This window comes from Neoarius graeffei, chromosome 2, assembly GCF_027579695.1.
Source record: "Neoarius graeffei isolate fNeoGra1 chromosome 2, fNeoGra1.pri, whole genome shotgun sequence".
Lineage (NCBI taxonomy): Eukaryota > Metazoa > Chordata > Actinopteri > Siluriformes > Ariidae > Neoarius > Neoarius graeffei.
The window spans coordinates 42,686,365-42,701,787 of record NC_083570.1 but is presented as its reverse complement, the minus strand read 5'-3'; the positions used below and the strand labels follow the sequence as shown (position 1 = coordinate 42,701,787).

The 15,423-nt window shown below is 42.9% G+C and overlaps 1 protein-coding gene across 3 annotated transcripts in view; it reads right to left on the bottom strand.

Moving 5' to 3' along the window:
• ppp6r2a (protein phosphatase 6, regulatory subunit 2a) overlaps positions 1 to 15,423 on the bottom strand; it is a 136,180-nt gene that overhangs the window by 53,391 nt on the left and 67,366 nt on the right. For all 3 annotated transcript variants that reach the window (XM_060914264.1, XM_060914265.1, XM_060914266.1), the window contains 5 exons: positions 10,241 to 10,495; positions 8,360 to 8,546; positions 8,005 to 8,142; positions 3,995 to 4,060; positions 3,548 to 3,660 (listed from right to left, as the gene is read on the bottom strand). In XM_060914264.1, the coding sequence (XP_060770247.1) occupies positions 3,548 to 3,660; positions 3,995 to 4,060; positions 8,005 to 8,142; positions 8,360 to 8,546; positions 10,241 to 10,495 (759 nt within the window). The remainder of the gene's footprint in view (positions 1 to 3,547; positions 3,661 to 3,994; positions 4,061 to 8,004; positions 8,143 to 8,359; positions 8,547 to 10,240; positions 10,496 to 15,423) is intronic.

Genomic DNA, 15,423 nt, shown 5'->3' with positions numbered 1-15,423 from the left:
CGTGTCTTCCCCAGTGACCGCGCCCTATAAGAGGAGAGAGAGAGCAGAGGAAGGGAGCTCTCTCCCCAACCAGAACGCTTGTGTGTGCGTGCACGCATGCGCGCAAGACTGGGAGGGAGTCATTCATTCATTCATTTATTTATTTATTTAACTGAATACTCCCTGCGGCAGCTGCTCTCATCAAGGCACGAGGCACGGAGCGGAGCTCGCCTCGGGGTGTGTGTGTGGGGGGAATAACGTCCCCTGGCTGGGAGCTGACGGGCCCTGGCAGTGCTGGTTCGTTCGGGAGAGGGCAGGGGTTGCTGGCTGCCAAGTCTGGGGAGGCTGGGACCTCCCCTGACCGAGTTACAAGCGTGCAAAGTCGGGCTGGAGCCGCCGTTAGAAACGAAACTGATGCGGAGCGCCGCGCCTCGGGGCGAATTACATCTCTCTCCTCACGCTTTCTTCCTGTGGGCGGTCGCAAGCCAAGGTGGACGAGGCCATGAATACTAATTTTCGAAGTGACGTCACTTCGTATGGCTTTTTCTAATCCGCTCGTTTTTCCAACTATTTTCTTTCATAAGCTAATACAGGGAATGGGGGTAAAATTACATTTTCACATGCAGCATGCATATGCAACTCTGAGTGAACTATGGTATTTCAAAAAGAGCCAGTATTAAACATTTTTGGTGGAAGGGCACCTTTAAACATAGGAAGTAATTTTACCCCTAATTTATTTACTTATCCCTGATGAGCAAGCCTGTGCCAACGGTGGCCAAGAAAAACTCCCACAGACACCATGAGGAAGAAACCTTGAGAGGAACCAGAATCCGAAGGGAACCCATTCTCATTTGGATGATAACAGATAGCGTCAGTGTTGTAGTCGAGTCACTAAACCTCGAGTCCGAGTCCAGTCTCGAGTCCCCAGTGTTCAAGTCCAAGTCATTAAAGAAAATTTCGAGTCGAGTCCACTATTGATCCGAGTCGAGTCTGAGAACAAGACTCCAACCGCACCATTTGACGGTGACTGCTTCAGTGCCATTAACATTAGTTTGTTCCTGAACAGGTGAACGTGCTTCTCTTTGTCAGGGAGTGCAAAATATTCTATCAGAGATGGTTGGGAGATGGATGTAAGTGCAGAAGGTGTGTTCATTAATACAAAGTGAAGACAGGTACACAATCCAGAACAGCAGGCAAAATCGTAAAACTGGCAATAGGTCGAGCGAGGCACAAACAGGCTATCGTAGACTCGGCCGAAGCAAAGACGAAAAACAGGAAATCAGGGATCAGGAAACCAAACAAGGAAATAAGGCTCAGTAATGTCAGCAATGCAACTCAATACTTCCTAAAAGGCGTTTTCATAATTTTTATATAGACGCACTGATTGTGCCTTAATCCCAGGCGGGTGCGAGTCATTATGGCTTGCGCGCGCACGAGAGTCTGTTTGGCACGCGTGCTGTCTGGAGTTGATCTGATGCACGCGCCAAGGCACGCAGGTGATGTACTCTTGCACAAAATTAATGCAGATATAAATATCTTATGCCAAATTATTATGGCATGTTACAAAAAAACAAAGAAAAAAAATCAGAGCCCTCATCTCCAACTTACAAGTCCGAATCCAAGTCATCAGTGCTCAAGTCCAAGTCGAGTCACGAGTCCTTAAAATTAGGGCATGAGTCGGACTCGAGTCAGAATCCTGGACTCAAGTACTACAAGCCTGGATAGCGTGAAATAACTCGCTTCTGTAACCGTGTCTTATATACGGTTAGGTCCATATATATTTGGACACTGACAAATTTTGTTTTTTTACCTGTTTACTGAAACATATTCAAGTTATAGTTATATAATGGATATTGGACATAAAGTCCAGACTTTCAGCTTTCATTTGAGGGTATCCACATTAAAATTGGATGAAGGGTTTAGGACTTTCAGCTCCTTAACATGTGCCACCCTGTTTTTAAAGGGACCAAAAGTAATTGGACAATTGACTCAAAGGCTATTTCATGGGCAGGTGTGGGCAATTCCTTCGTTATGTCACTCAATTAAGCAGATTAAAGGCCTGGAGTTGATTTGAGGTGTGGTGCTTGCATTTGGAAGATTTTGCTGTGAAGAAAACATGCAGTCAAAGGAGCTCTCCATGCAGGTGAAACAAGCCATCCTTAAGCTGCGAAAACAGAAAAAACCCATCCGAGAAACTGCTACAAGATTAGGAGTGGCAAAATCTACAGTTTGGTACATCCTGAGAAAGAAAGAAAGCACTGGTGAACTCATCAATGCAAAAAGACCTGGACGCCCACAGACGACAACAGTGGTGGATGATCGCAGAATAAGTTCCATGGTGAAGAGAAACCCCTTCACAACAGCCAACCAAGTGAACAACACTCTCCAGGAGGTAGGCGTAACAATATCCAAATCTACCATAAAGAGAAGACTGCATGAAAGTAAATACAGAGAGTTCACTGCACGGTGCAAGCCACTCATAAGCCTCAAGAATAAAAAGGCTAGATTGGACTTTGCTAAAAAACATCGAAAAAAGCCAGGACAGTTCTGGAAGAACATTCTTTGGACAGATGAAACCAAGATCAACCTCTACCAGAATGATGGAAAGAAAAAAGTATGGCGAAGGCGTGGTACAGCTCGTGATCCAAAGCATACCACATCATCTGTAAAACACGGCGGGGGCAGTGTGATGGCTTGGGCATGCATGGCTGCCAGTGGCACTGGGTCACTAGCGTTTATTGATGATGTGACACAGGACAGAAGCAGCCGGATGAATTCTGAGGTATTCAGAGACATACTGTGTGCTCAAATGCAGCCAAACTGATTGGTCGGCGTTTCATAATACAGATGGACAATGACCCAAAACATAAAGCCAAAGCAACCCAGGAGTTTATTAAAGCAAAGAAGTGGAATATTCTTGAATGGCCAAGTCAGTCACCTGATCTCAACCCAATTGAGCATGCATTTCACTTGTTAAAGACTAAACTTCAGACAGAAAGGCCCACAAACAAACAGCAACTGAAAACCGCTGCAGTAAAGGCCTGGCAGAGCATTAAAAAGGAGGAAACACAGCGTCTGGTGATGTCCAGGAGTTCAAGACTTCAGGCAGTCATTGCCAACAAAGGGTTTTCAACCAAGCATTAGAAATGAACATTTTATTTACAATTATTTAATTTGTCCAGTTACTTTTGAGCCCCTGAAATGAAGGGATTGTGTTTAAAAAATGCTTTAGTTCCTCACATTTTTATGCAATCATTTTGTTCAGCCCACTGAATTAAAGCTGAAAGTCTGAACTTCAACTACATCTGAATTGTTCTGTTCAAAATTCATTGTGGTAATGTACAGAACCAAAATTAGAAAAATGTTGCCTCTGTCCAAATATTTATGGACCTAACTGTAGGTCAAAGTACTATTGTGTAACCAGGAAATTCATGATCATTTTAGCATCAAGTCTATTTCGTTCAAGTTATCAACTGATCATTGATAGAGACTTGAGTGCAAAACTGTTCATGATTAAAACATACATAATAGAGACAAGTCTGTTACAACAACTGACAGGGAAACTTACGACTCCAGGACTGCCAGTAACGGGTCTGGTTCCACAGCCTCTGGGATCTGATTGGCCTGATCTCGACTTAGACGGATGATGTCACACAGAGTCTGGGACGCATTTGATTGTCTCTGCAGGGGCACAAGAGAACTTTTATTTATTTAACAGCCTCACATGCGAGTCCCCAGAGTCGGTATTGTTTGAGGAAATTACAGATGTTCCTTAATCTGTTCAAATCATCTGCAGCACCTTCTATGCCGATCACACAGGACTTCATAAAAATTCATTTACTGTATCTTTTCCTAAAACCCAGTTGAGGACACAGACAGCAGTATCAAATAAAATATCCTACTCTAAGCCAGTTTCTCAGTTATTGGAATAGATTTGCAGAGACTGTAGTTAACTGCATAAAATGAAATCTGCCCCAAATGTTACTTCAGGTTTGTGTGTGTCAGATGTTCTCACCTCCTCATCTCTCCCCGTGTGCATGAGCTCAGTCAGCCTCTGGATCAGTCGCTCCTCATTCAGCCACTGGAGACAGAACATTCAACACATGTTCAGAAGAGAGAAATGGGTGAAAATACTACAATCGGATTATTAAAAAGGTAACTGCAATGGATATTAGACACGAGGGAAAGAACTAGAACAAACTACTTAAAAAAAAAAAAGCATACAAGCAGTGATTTGGCAAAACACTACTAATGACTAAACTCGGCAAACCGTAAATCCATTAAGTCACTCAGCTGTGAGAAAGGTGTTAGGAAGCAGCAGAGTCAAGCTTACAGCTGAAATCAGTGCAATGGTGAGAAGACAGTGGTACTGACTACTATCAGCTATAGGTTATTCATCTGCCATCATTCACTGCTGTTTTTAGTCACTGGGAAATAATTCAATCAATTAATTAAAAGGGAACTGAAGTCATTTTTAAACTTGCTTTATTTCTTAATTAACGTGCTGTTCAATGACGTTTTTGGTTTTATTAACCTTATATCGTGACTCATATTGGCATATTATATTACACTTATCGGCCTTTTCGGTTTTTAGCCACGTTGAATGTAGTTTGTTTGGTCCACGGCAGGCATCGCTTATCCGCGCGATCTTCACGAGACTTGTGCAAGACTTCAAACTTGAAGCGTCAGCACCGCCATTTTGAAAACTGTTTACACAGCGGCCAGATCGCCACATCATTCCAATTTAGGTTAATTTCGAAAACTGTCTTAATCCTAAAAAAGTAAAAAGACATTAAAATATTAGTACCATTATTACAACAGTGTTTCCCCTACCATTATACTGGGGAGGGGCACTCATATTTATCTCTCTCTCATGGCTCGAAATTCGCGGTGGTCCGGTCACCAGAGGCGACTTAATTTGTCATTTGGCGGGTAATTCCTGTCACTAGGCAGCTGTGCTGGCTATTTGAAAATAAAAAATATACATGAAGCGAAGATTCAGACACACCGTCAACTAAAGCCGTCACATATTAAGCGCGTGCCGTGTCTGTGTTAATCGATGTGTTTATCGGCAGGACAGAAAATACCGAAGAATTCCGAATCATATCGTGTACGAGTCAGGCTGTCGGTTTTTTCACTACTGCGCATGCATATAACGCATCTCGTTGAATATCGCGGTAATCAACGTTATCAAATTCAATAGATGTGGCCACATTATCACCCATTTAAACACGTGTTTTTGTTGTTGTTTACATCTACATCTGCCAAAGCTACGTTGCGATGTGGAATTTTCTGAAAGGTGTACAGAAACCGCCAGAGACGGGGACAAAGCGACCTCAGTCTGAAGAGGAGAAAAAGGCCACCGATAAAGCGTACGAGAAGGAGAAACGACAAAGGACTTATAAGCAAATGTGGGAGCAGGGTAGGCCTTGGCTGCAATACGATTTTTATGGAATAATTCATTTTTTTCAAGCTGATTCCTAGTCAATATGAAGCTCCGAATGCTTTCTCTCTCATAAATGGTTAAATACAGAAAGCATATTGGACATATTTTAGGTGCTATAGTCATGATAGTAAGTATATTTGTTTTCAATACCCATACACCAATTTGCCAAGTTTTCCAATATATTATTATTTGTTGATATTATATTATGGTGCTCTGTATTGCTCTCATTTATGTATTTAACAGTATCAAAATACTCGGGTCTTGAAATAAATGCACATTAGTCATGAACAATGGTAACGACTCTCTTTTGTGTTATTTTTGACAGAAGTAAAATTCATACATGAACAAATTTTGGCGAGTTGATTTTCTGTTTGGCGAGTTACTTTGGAAGGGAACTAGTCCGGCTGGCTGGTGAAAAAACATATGAATTTCTAGGTCTATATTTATATATGAATGTGTATTTTATTTATTTATATACACACATTCTAAGGTGTGTGTGTGTGTGTGTGGGGGGGGGGGGGGGTACAGAAGAAAATAAGTGTAGTTCTGTTGTAAAAATTGTTCTAATTATTGTTTTAAAATAAATGAAGACTTAAATGTACACTACCGTTCAAAAGTTTGGGGTCACCCAGACAATTTTGTGTTTTCCATGAAAAGTCACACTTTTATTTACCACCATAAGTTGTAAAATGAATAGAAAATATAGTCAAGACATTTTTCTGGCCATTTTGAGCATTTAATCGACCCCACAAATGTGATGCTCCAGAAACTCAATCTGCTCAAAGGAAGGTCAGTTTTATAGCTTCTCTAAAGAGCTCAACTGTTTTCAGCTGTGCTAACATGATTGTACAAGGGTTTTCTAATCATCCATTAGCCTTCTGAGGCAATGAGCAAACACATTGTACCATTAGAACACTGGAGTGAGAGTTGCTGGAAATGGGCCTCTATACACCTATGGAGATATTGCACCAAAAACCAGACATTTGCAGCTAGAATAGTCATTTACCACATTAGCAATGTATAGAGTGGATTTCTGATTAGTTTAAAGTGATCTTCATTGAAAAGAACAGTGCTTTTCTTTCAAAAATAAGGACATTTCAAAGTGACCCCAAACTTTTGAACGGTAGTGTAACTCCTTTTTAACTGTTTGTTCAGGTCCAAAGGCTCTGTAACAGGAGCCGCTAGGAGGGGTCCCGCAGGTGACCATCCTCATCCAGCACCCCCCCAAAAGCCAGTAAACTTAGGGGAAACACTGTACAGAGTATATGTTTTTTGTTTGAAAAGCATTCACATTTATTCAACCTGCTCATTTCACAAGATTAATTGCTGAATGATTAGAAAACCACCATAGAACATCATCGACAATAAGAAACAAAATGCTGAACCAATAGACCCCTTCGCAGTAAACGTCATTCATACGTAAGCGGAAATTGCGCGCGCAGCCTGGACCCAAAAAAGACTCAGAAATGCCTAGTTGTTGTGTTGTCGGGTGTCAGAATCGTAGCAGTGATGGGGTTAAAATGTTCAGAGTTCCAGCAGGATCTCACCCATTCCAAAAAAATCGCCGATGTCTATGGCTACAAGCCATCAAACGTGTAGACTGGGATGAAAGCACTTTCAAAAATGCGCGGGTTTGCAGCGCCCACTTCATCACAGGTAAGATCAGGCTATTTATTAAATCTTTCTTTTTTATTCTTTCTAGTCTTCGTTTATTGATGTAGCAAAATACTTTGGTAACGTTTGCCTGATTAGCTGGTCATAGTTACACAATGTAATGAATATTGTTAGCATGTTAACTTAGCTTTGCATGCAATTTTGTTTGTAGGAGAGGTCTCGCTTGACTCAAGCAGTCCAGATTTTGTGCCATCATTATTTGCGTATGCTGAAAATCACAATTTTAAAGCAAGGATGGAAAGTAAAATTGTGTGCCCTCACTCTAAATGCCAACTTACGTTGACTGCTCTAACCTAGCTCCTGCCCCGTTCAGTTTCATTTCTGCTCTCTGCCTCTCGCTTTTTACGCAGCTCTGATTTCTCTTAGCTGCACTCTTTACACTATCATTCCTTTCATGCCATTCCCTCCTGCAGATTGCTGTTTAGTGTTGGTATTTGCTGTTGTAGCTAAAGCCACATTGCCATCACATCACTGGCATAATTTGATTAAAACAAAATGAATATGAATGCCCCATTGTTAATCAAGTTGTACATGCCCGCACATAACAATCATATGCGTCTAAAGACTTGTAGGCACGAAGTTTTTCGTGGGTGTACACTGAAGTCTGGTCCGGTACGAGTATATATCTGGCCATTGTATACCAGGGAACTTACTAACATCGTCCGTCCACTCTTTAATTAAATGCGGATCCGGTAGGCGATGTCCACTTGTTAGAGTTAACTTATTTATGTAGCATTCTCGATCTTGTAACGACAATTGTTTGGCATAATCTGACAGCTCATAATGCCGGTCTATGGGCAGCGCCTCTTAGCATGTTTCTGGGTCCAGGCTGCGCGTGCATCCTGGCAACGGTCGGTTTGTTTACAAACATGCGAAGGGGTCTATAAATGCGTGTGCTCGCTCACATTGAGAACCTCCTGTCTGAGGGGAGCCGGTTCCACACAGCTGATGAGACGCAGGAGCAGATCCATCATGGGAGACACATCTATGTGGTTTAACACCAGGCTGATGAAGTTGTGTTTTTTCCTCAAGAACGAGATCATCTAGAGGCAAAAACAAAGCTGTTTCAAATCGTACACTCTTCTGACCAAATAAAGACCTAAGCACATTTCAATATTCAGACAGACAACACACACACATACACACACACACACACAGAGTCTACTGCATGTCAGTGGAAATCCAAATGCCAGTTTCGTTTCTGAACAAGGTAAACTGGGCACTACAAGCCAACCACGTGTCAAGGTTTTATGCGCTTACCTGCTCCGTTTTGCGTGCGATCAGGTTACCGATGGTCTTGCTGAAGAAGGAGGCCAACAAGGGGTTGAGAGGTGAATCCTGTTCTAGAAAGCTGTAGAGCTTCTCCAGCAAAGATACGTCTCCACCCAGCTTGTCATTAATGGTGGTCACATCAGAGGTGAGGAGATCACAAGCAATATTTGGAAATCTAGATGAATACAGAATAAAAGAATTACCTCAGAGCCTACTCTCTTTCTTTTTTTTAAATCTCTTAATGACGTAAAAGAGACTACTGTTTTCACAAGCATATACCATTAAGAAAACTGAATAAATTAAGAATAAGAATAAAAAAATAATTCAATCGGATGATGAAGCAATGATTTAATAAAATACTGTACAACTGCATCCACAGCCATTTCCTCAGCAAAGGTCAACAAATGTTTGTAGATCTTACAAATAAAAATCACACATTCACATGTGAGGAAGTGACAATCTGACACGACTACTGACCCTAACACAGTTGCCCCTTTTCCACCAAAGCAGTTCCAGGGCTGGTTCGGGGCCAGTGCTTAGTTTGGAACTGGGTTTTCTGTTTCCACTGACAAAGAACTGGCTCTGGGGCCAAAAAAACCGGTTCCAGGCTAGCACCAACTCTCTGCTGGGCCAGAGGAAAGAACCGCTTACATCAGCGGGGAGGTGGGGGGGGCTGTTAAGACCAACAACAATAAGACCACGAAAGATCGCCATTTTTAAGCGACGAGAAGCAGCAGCTGTACAAACGCAAAGTCATCCATTATTATTATTGTTGTTGCTGCTGCTGCTTCTTCCGTGTTGTTTTTTGCTTCGATATTCGCGCCAAGGTTTATGCAAACGTAGCGACGTAACTGACGTATACAGCGACGTAATGACATGGCTTCCCTTAGCACCGCAAGCTATGGAAAAGCAAACTGGTTCTCAGCTGGCTCGCAAGTTGAATGAGTTGTGAACCAGCACCAGCCCCGAACCAGCCCTGGAACTGATTTGGTGGAAAAGGGGTAAGTGAAATGTGCGCTGATGCTGTGCTATATTCTCCACTTTACCTGCATCAGTAATCAGTATCCAATACAGCAACTGATTGCTGAATGACGCCAAGATTACTTATGGCCCTTTTCCACTACCCTTTTTCAGCTCACTTCAGCCCGACACGGCTCGCATTTCGACTTCCTTAGAGCAGCACGACTCAGCTCGCTTCAGCCCTGCTTAGCACCCAAAACTTGCACGGTTTTGGAGTGGGGCTGAAGCGAGCCAAACCGAGCCGAGTGGGGCTAGGGGCGTGAGGAGACACTCCCCTGTGCACTGATTGGTGAGGAGGAGTGTCCTCACACGCCCCGCGAGCACGCTGGGATCTGTAAACACCGTAAACCCGGAAGAAGAAGAATTACGAATTATGAGAATTTCTGAAGCCTTATGTGGCTCGCCTCATCTATACGCTCTTGCCAGTATCTGTTGGCGTTGTCGGTGACAACAAGCCACAACACCAAGACCAGCAACACTAACGACTCCATGCCCTCCATGTTTATTGTTTACTATCCGGGTCATGAGACTACCACTTAAAAGCTCACTGATGTCACCGTTTGCGCCGCCTAACGACATCACGTGACGTCCACCCACTTTCGCTAACTCCACCCAATGTGTCCACCCACTTCCAGCCAGCACGGTTCAGCGCGGTTGTAGTCGAAATGCAACGCCAACAGCCCCGCTCAGCCCGACTCAGCCCAACTCAGCACCGCACGGCTCAGCCCAACTCAGCCGCGTTGGTAGTGGAAAAGCGGCATTACACACACAACCCAGTATTGCACCACATGGCATGTGCCACACAATCAAATGGTTGGCCTATATAAAACAGACTCAATGAGATCTTACTTGAAGCGTGTTTTCTCCTCCAGGTCAGCAGAGGGTTCCTCTGTGATGAGGCTGACCAGCTCATGCATGCAGTGATCCTGCGAGAGAAAGAGCAGGAGTCGGTGGTTCTGTGCCTTGCACTCCTGCAGCAGGTCTTCCTCCTCCATCAGCTCCTTCAGAGTTACATCCTCCCGATCAAGCAGCTGGTCAATGTGGGAGGTGGTGTGCAAGTCAAACTTCCAGAACATGGCAATGGCTGCAGGAGGAAGCACTTGCCTGGACACAGAACGTAGGCAAATAACTAGTCATATGTAAAATCATAATAATCATCATCCAAATGTGGCTCTGAACTCACGTCAAAGGAACAATGCAAGATGAAAAGCTAATGGCGCTTTTATTTTTAACATGTGAAAAATATCCCACAACTTGATGGTATAATTTTTTGAAAAACGTGGTGAATAATTATTATTCACCACACTATAATGATATTTTAAAATCACAATAATAATAGCCACAAGTGAAAATCTAGATAAGCTGCTTTTTTTTATTATTATTATTGTGCCTCCTACTACATGAACTGCACCTAATTCAGCTCATGACGTCTGAATTTTGAAACATTAACCAGTTAATTTGGTCTGGTTACTTGGTGATTGAGACAAAACATTTAAAAACAACAACAACAACAACTTAGTGCTTTCAATCTGCTCCCTGTTAAAGCCAGAACTGGCCAAGTGCATTATATTCGGTTTACTACAGTGCAAGGTTGCTAGATCTGGTTAGAGGACACTTGACTTCTTCCACTCCAACCTTAAAGAGATCCTCCAGCGGATTGATTTTATGTAAAATTGGTCATAGACTTCAAAAATCAAGCTTTCATTTTCAGAGACCAAATCTCATCTCATCTCATTATCTCTAGCCGCTTTATCCTTCTACAGGGTCGCAGGCAAGCTGGAGCCTATCCCAACTGACTATGGGCGAAAGGCGGGGTACACCCTGGACAAGTCGCCAGGTCATCACAGGGCTGACACATAGACACAGACAACCATTCACACTCACATTCACACCTACGGTCAATTTAGAGTCACCAGTTAACCTAACCTGCATGTCTTTGGACTGTGGGGGAAACCGGAGCACCCGGAGGAAACCCACGCGGACACGGGGAGAACATGCAAACTCCACACAGAAAGGCCCTCGCCGGCCCCGGGGCTCGAACCCAGGACCTTCTTGCTGTGAGGCGACAGCGCTAACCACTACACCACCGTGCCGCCCCAGAGACCAAATGCTCTAAAAAAAATACATTTTAAGAATACCAGATGGGCTTCCTGCGGTCACTTGGAGCAACTCCGCTGTTTATATTCTCTGTTTACATTGTAGATTTGCTAGTTTTACAAGTATTTTACTGAATTTATCAGTTTTTAAATAAGTATGCCTCACTGTGTAGCATATAAATGCCACAATGATGCTAAAAAGAAAGACGAGAAGAAATATTTTCACCGTTTACCTGTCCGGAATCACCTGATTATTCGCAAGAAATCGAGTCATGCCATTGGAAAACCTCAAAAACACCTTGCCTGCGATGCCCTACTTATGTTCAAAACATTTTGAATCATCCTGTTTCAAGGATGGAATTAAAAGCAAGATTAATGAGGACTTCTAGAATTAAAAGAAAGCTAAAAGACGATACCTTGCCAACAACAGATTAGACAGATACTTTATTAATCCCAGAGGGAAATTCAAGGTATCCAGTAACATTTCTGCATTGCAAAAGATCAATACAAAACTAAACAGCATTATACGAAGAAATCGGATAAAAAACTAAAATACAAAATACCAAAGAAATAAAACATTACCAATAAGAGCAAGTAATAGAATATACAGCTCTCAGTGTGGGAGGTAGTGCAGTTGGCAGTAACCAGTCACAGTGCAAAATAAGAGTGTAATGAGCAGTGCAAATACTTTGTGGACAGTTACATACAAGTGCAGTGTGTTTAGTGGTATATGATAGTTAAAAAGTATATTACATGATAGGCATAGTTAAAGTATACATCAGTACATATAGTACAGTTAGGTCCATAAATATTTGGACAGAGGCAACATTTTTCTAATTTTGGTTCTGTACATTACCACAATGAATTGTGAACAAAACAATTCAGATGCAGTTGAAGTTCAGACTTTCAGCGTTAATTCAGTGGGTTGAACAAAATGATTGCATAAAAATGTGAGGAACTAAAGCATTTTTTAAACACAATCCCTTCATTTCAGGGGCTCAAAAGTAATTGGACAAATTAAATAATTGTAAATAAAATGTTCATTTCTAATACTTGGTTGAAAACCCTTTGTTGGCAATGACTGCCTGAAAAGTCTTGAACTCATGGACATCACCAGACGCTGTGTTTCCTCCTTTTTAATGCTCTGCCAGGCCTTTACTGCAGCGGTTTTCAGTTGCTGTTTGTTTGTGGGCCTTTCTGTCTGAAGTTTAGTCTTTAACAAGTGAAATGCATGCTCAATTGGGTTGAGATCAGGTGACTGACTTGGCCATTCAAGAATATTCCACTTCTTCGCTTTAATAAACTCCTGGGTTGCTTTGGCTTTATGTTTTGGGTCATTGTCCATCTGTATTATGAAACGCCGACCAATCAGTTTGGCTGGATTTGAGCACACAGTATGTCTCTGAATACCTCAGAATTCATCCGGCTGCTTCTGTCCTGTCTCACATCATCAATAAACACTAGTGACCCAGTGCCACTGGCAGCCATGCATGCCCAAGCCATCACACTGCCTCCGCCGTGTTTTACAGATGATGTGGTATGCTTTGGATCATGAGCTGTACCACACCTTCGCCATACTTTTTTCTTTCCATCATTCTGGTAGAGGTTCATCTTGGTTTCATCTGTCCAAAGAATGTTCTTCCAGAACTGTGCTGGCTTTTTTCGATGTTTTTTAGCAAAGTCCAATCTAGCCTTTTTATTCTTGAGGCTTATGAGTGGCTTGCACCGTGCAGTGAACCCTCTGTATTTACTTTCATGCAGTCTTCTCTTTACGGTAGATTTGGATATTGATACGCCTACCTCCTGGAGAGTGTTGTTCACTTGGTTGGCTGTTGTGAAGGGGTTTCTCTTCACCATGGAAATTATTCTGCGATCATCCACTACTGTTGTCTTCTGTGAGTGTCCAGGTCTTTTTGCATTGATGAGTTCACCAGTGCTTTCTTTCTCAGGATGTACCAAACTGTAGATTTTGCCACTCCTAATATTGTAGCAATTTCTCGGATGGGTTTTTTCTGTTTTCGCAGCTTAAGGATGGCTTGTTTCACGTGCATGGAGAGCTCCTTTGACCGCATGTTTTCTTCACAGCAAAAGCTTCCAAATGCAAGCACCACACCTCAAATCAACTCCAGGCCTTTTATCTGCTTAATTGAGAAATGACACAATGAAGGAATTGCCCACACCTGCCCATGAAATAGCCTTTGAGTCTATTGTCCAATTACTTTTGGTCCCTTTAAAAACAGGGTGCCACATGTTAAGGAGCTGAAACTCCTAAACCCTTCATCCAATTTTAATGTGGATACCCTCAAATGAAAGCTGAAAGTCTGGACTTTATGTCCATTATATAACTATAACTTGAATATGTTTCAGTAAACAGGTAAAAAAGCAAAATGTGTGTCAGTGTCCAAATATATATGGACCTAAGTGTATATGTAATAGTGTGATAGTATACGATATATAATATTAAATTAAGTTAGTGTATATATATAGCAGTATGTATAATATACAAGTAGGTACATAACAGTAAAGTATATAATAAGGTAAAGTACAACATACCGGCTTATCTACAAATATCTGTATATACCCATCTATGCATATAAATGTACATCTATATAAGCAGCAGAAAAGTGCAATGGACATGAAACAAGCAGTGTAACTAGTCCTGAGTACAGCAGAGTCACAGAGTCTTATTTTTGCTGAGCCGGGAGGAGTTGAACAGTCTAATGGCCCGAGGGACAAAAGACTTCCTGAATCTGTACGTGGTGCAGGGCAGGGACAACAGTCTGCCACTGAACGAGCTCCTCTGCCTGATGATGGCGCTGTGCAGAGGGTGGGGAACATTGTCCATGATTGAGAGCAGTTTGCTCAGGGCCCTTCACTCTGCCACTGATCTAAGGGACTCCAGCTCAGTTCCCAGCACAGAGCCAGTTTTCCTCACCAGACTGTCAAGCTGTCCAGCGTCTCTCTTCTTAATGCTGCCTCCCCAACACACTACAGCAGAGAAGAGGAGGAGGACACTGACTACCACAGACTGGTAGAACATCAGCAGCAGTTTTCGGCAGATCCTGAAGGACCCGAGCCTCCTCAGGAAGTAGAGTCTGCTCTGACCCTTCCTGTAGAGGGTATCAGTGTTCACTCTTCAGTCCAGCTTGTCGTCCAGATGTACACCCAGGAATTTGTAGGTCCTGACCATCTCCACATCGACCCCCTCAATAGAGATCAACTGCAGAGTCGGCCTGGACCTTCTAAAGTCCACAAGCATTTCTTTTGTTTTGCCAATGTTCAACTGCAGGTGGTTGGATTTACACCACAACACAAAGTCCTGTATCAAGACTCCTGTACTACTCCTCCTGTCCATCATGAACACATCCCACAATCGCAGTATCGTCCAAGAACTTCTGCATGTGGCAAGACTCTGAGTTGTATTTGAAGTCTGATGTGTAGAGAGTGAACAGAACTGGAGAGAGCACAGTCCCCTGTGGTGCTCCCGTACTGCTGATCACCGTGTCAGAAATGCCGTCCCTGATCCTGACGTGTTGTGGTCTCCCGGTGAGGTAGTCTGTGATCCAGGAGACCAAATGCGTGTCCACCTCCATCTCCTGTAACTTGTGTCTCAGTAGAAGGGGCTGGATGGTGTTAAAGGCGCTAGAGAAGTCAAAACACATGATCCTCACTGCGCTGCTCCCCTTGTCCAGATGAGAGTGAATCCTGTGCAGAAGATAGAGGATGGAGTCATCCACTCCCACCTTCTCCCGGTACGTGAACTGCAGTGGGTCCTCAGCATGGTGGACCTGGGGTCTGAGGAGGTTCAGCAGCAGTCACTCCATGGTCTTCATCGCATGTGATGTCAAGGCAGCTGGCCTGTAGTCATTCAGTTCCTTTGGATGTATTTTCTTGGGAACTGAAATGAGGCACGACGTCTTCCACGACAGGAACCCT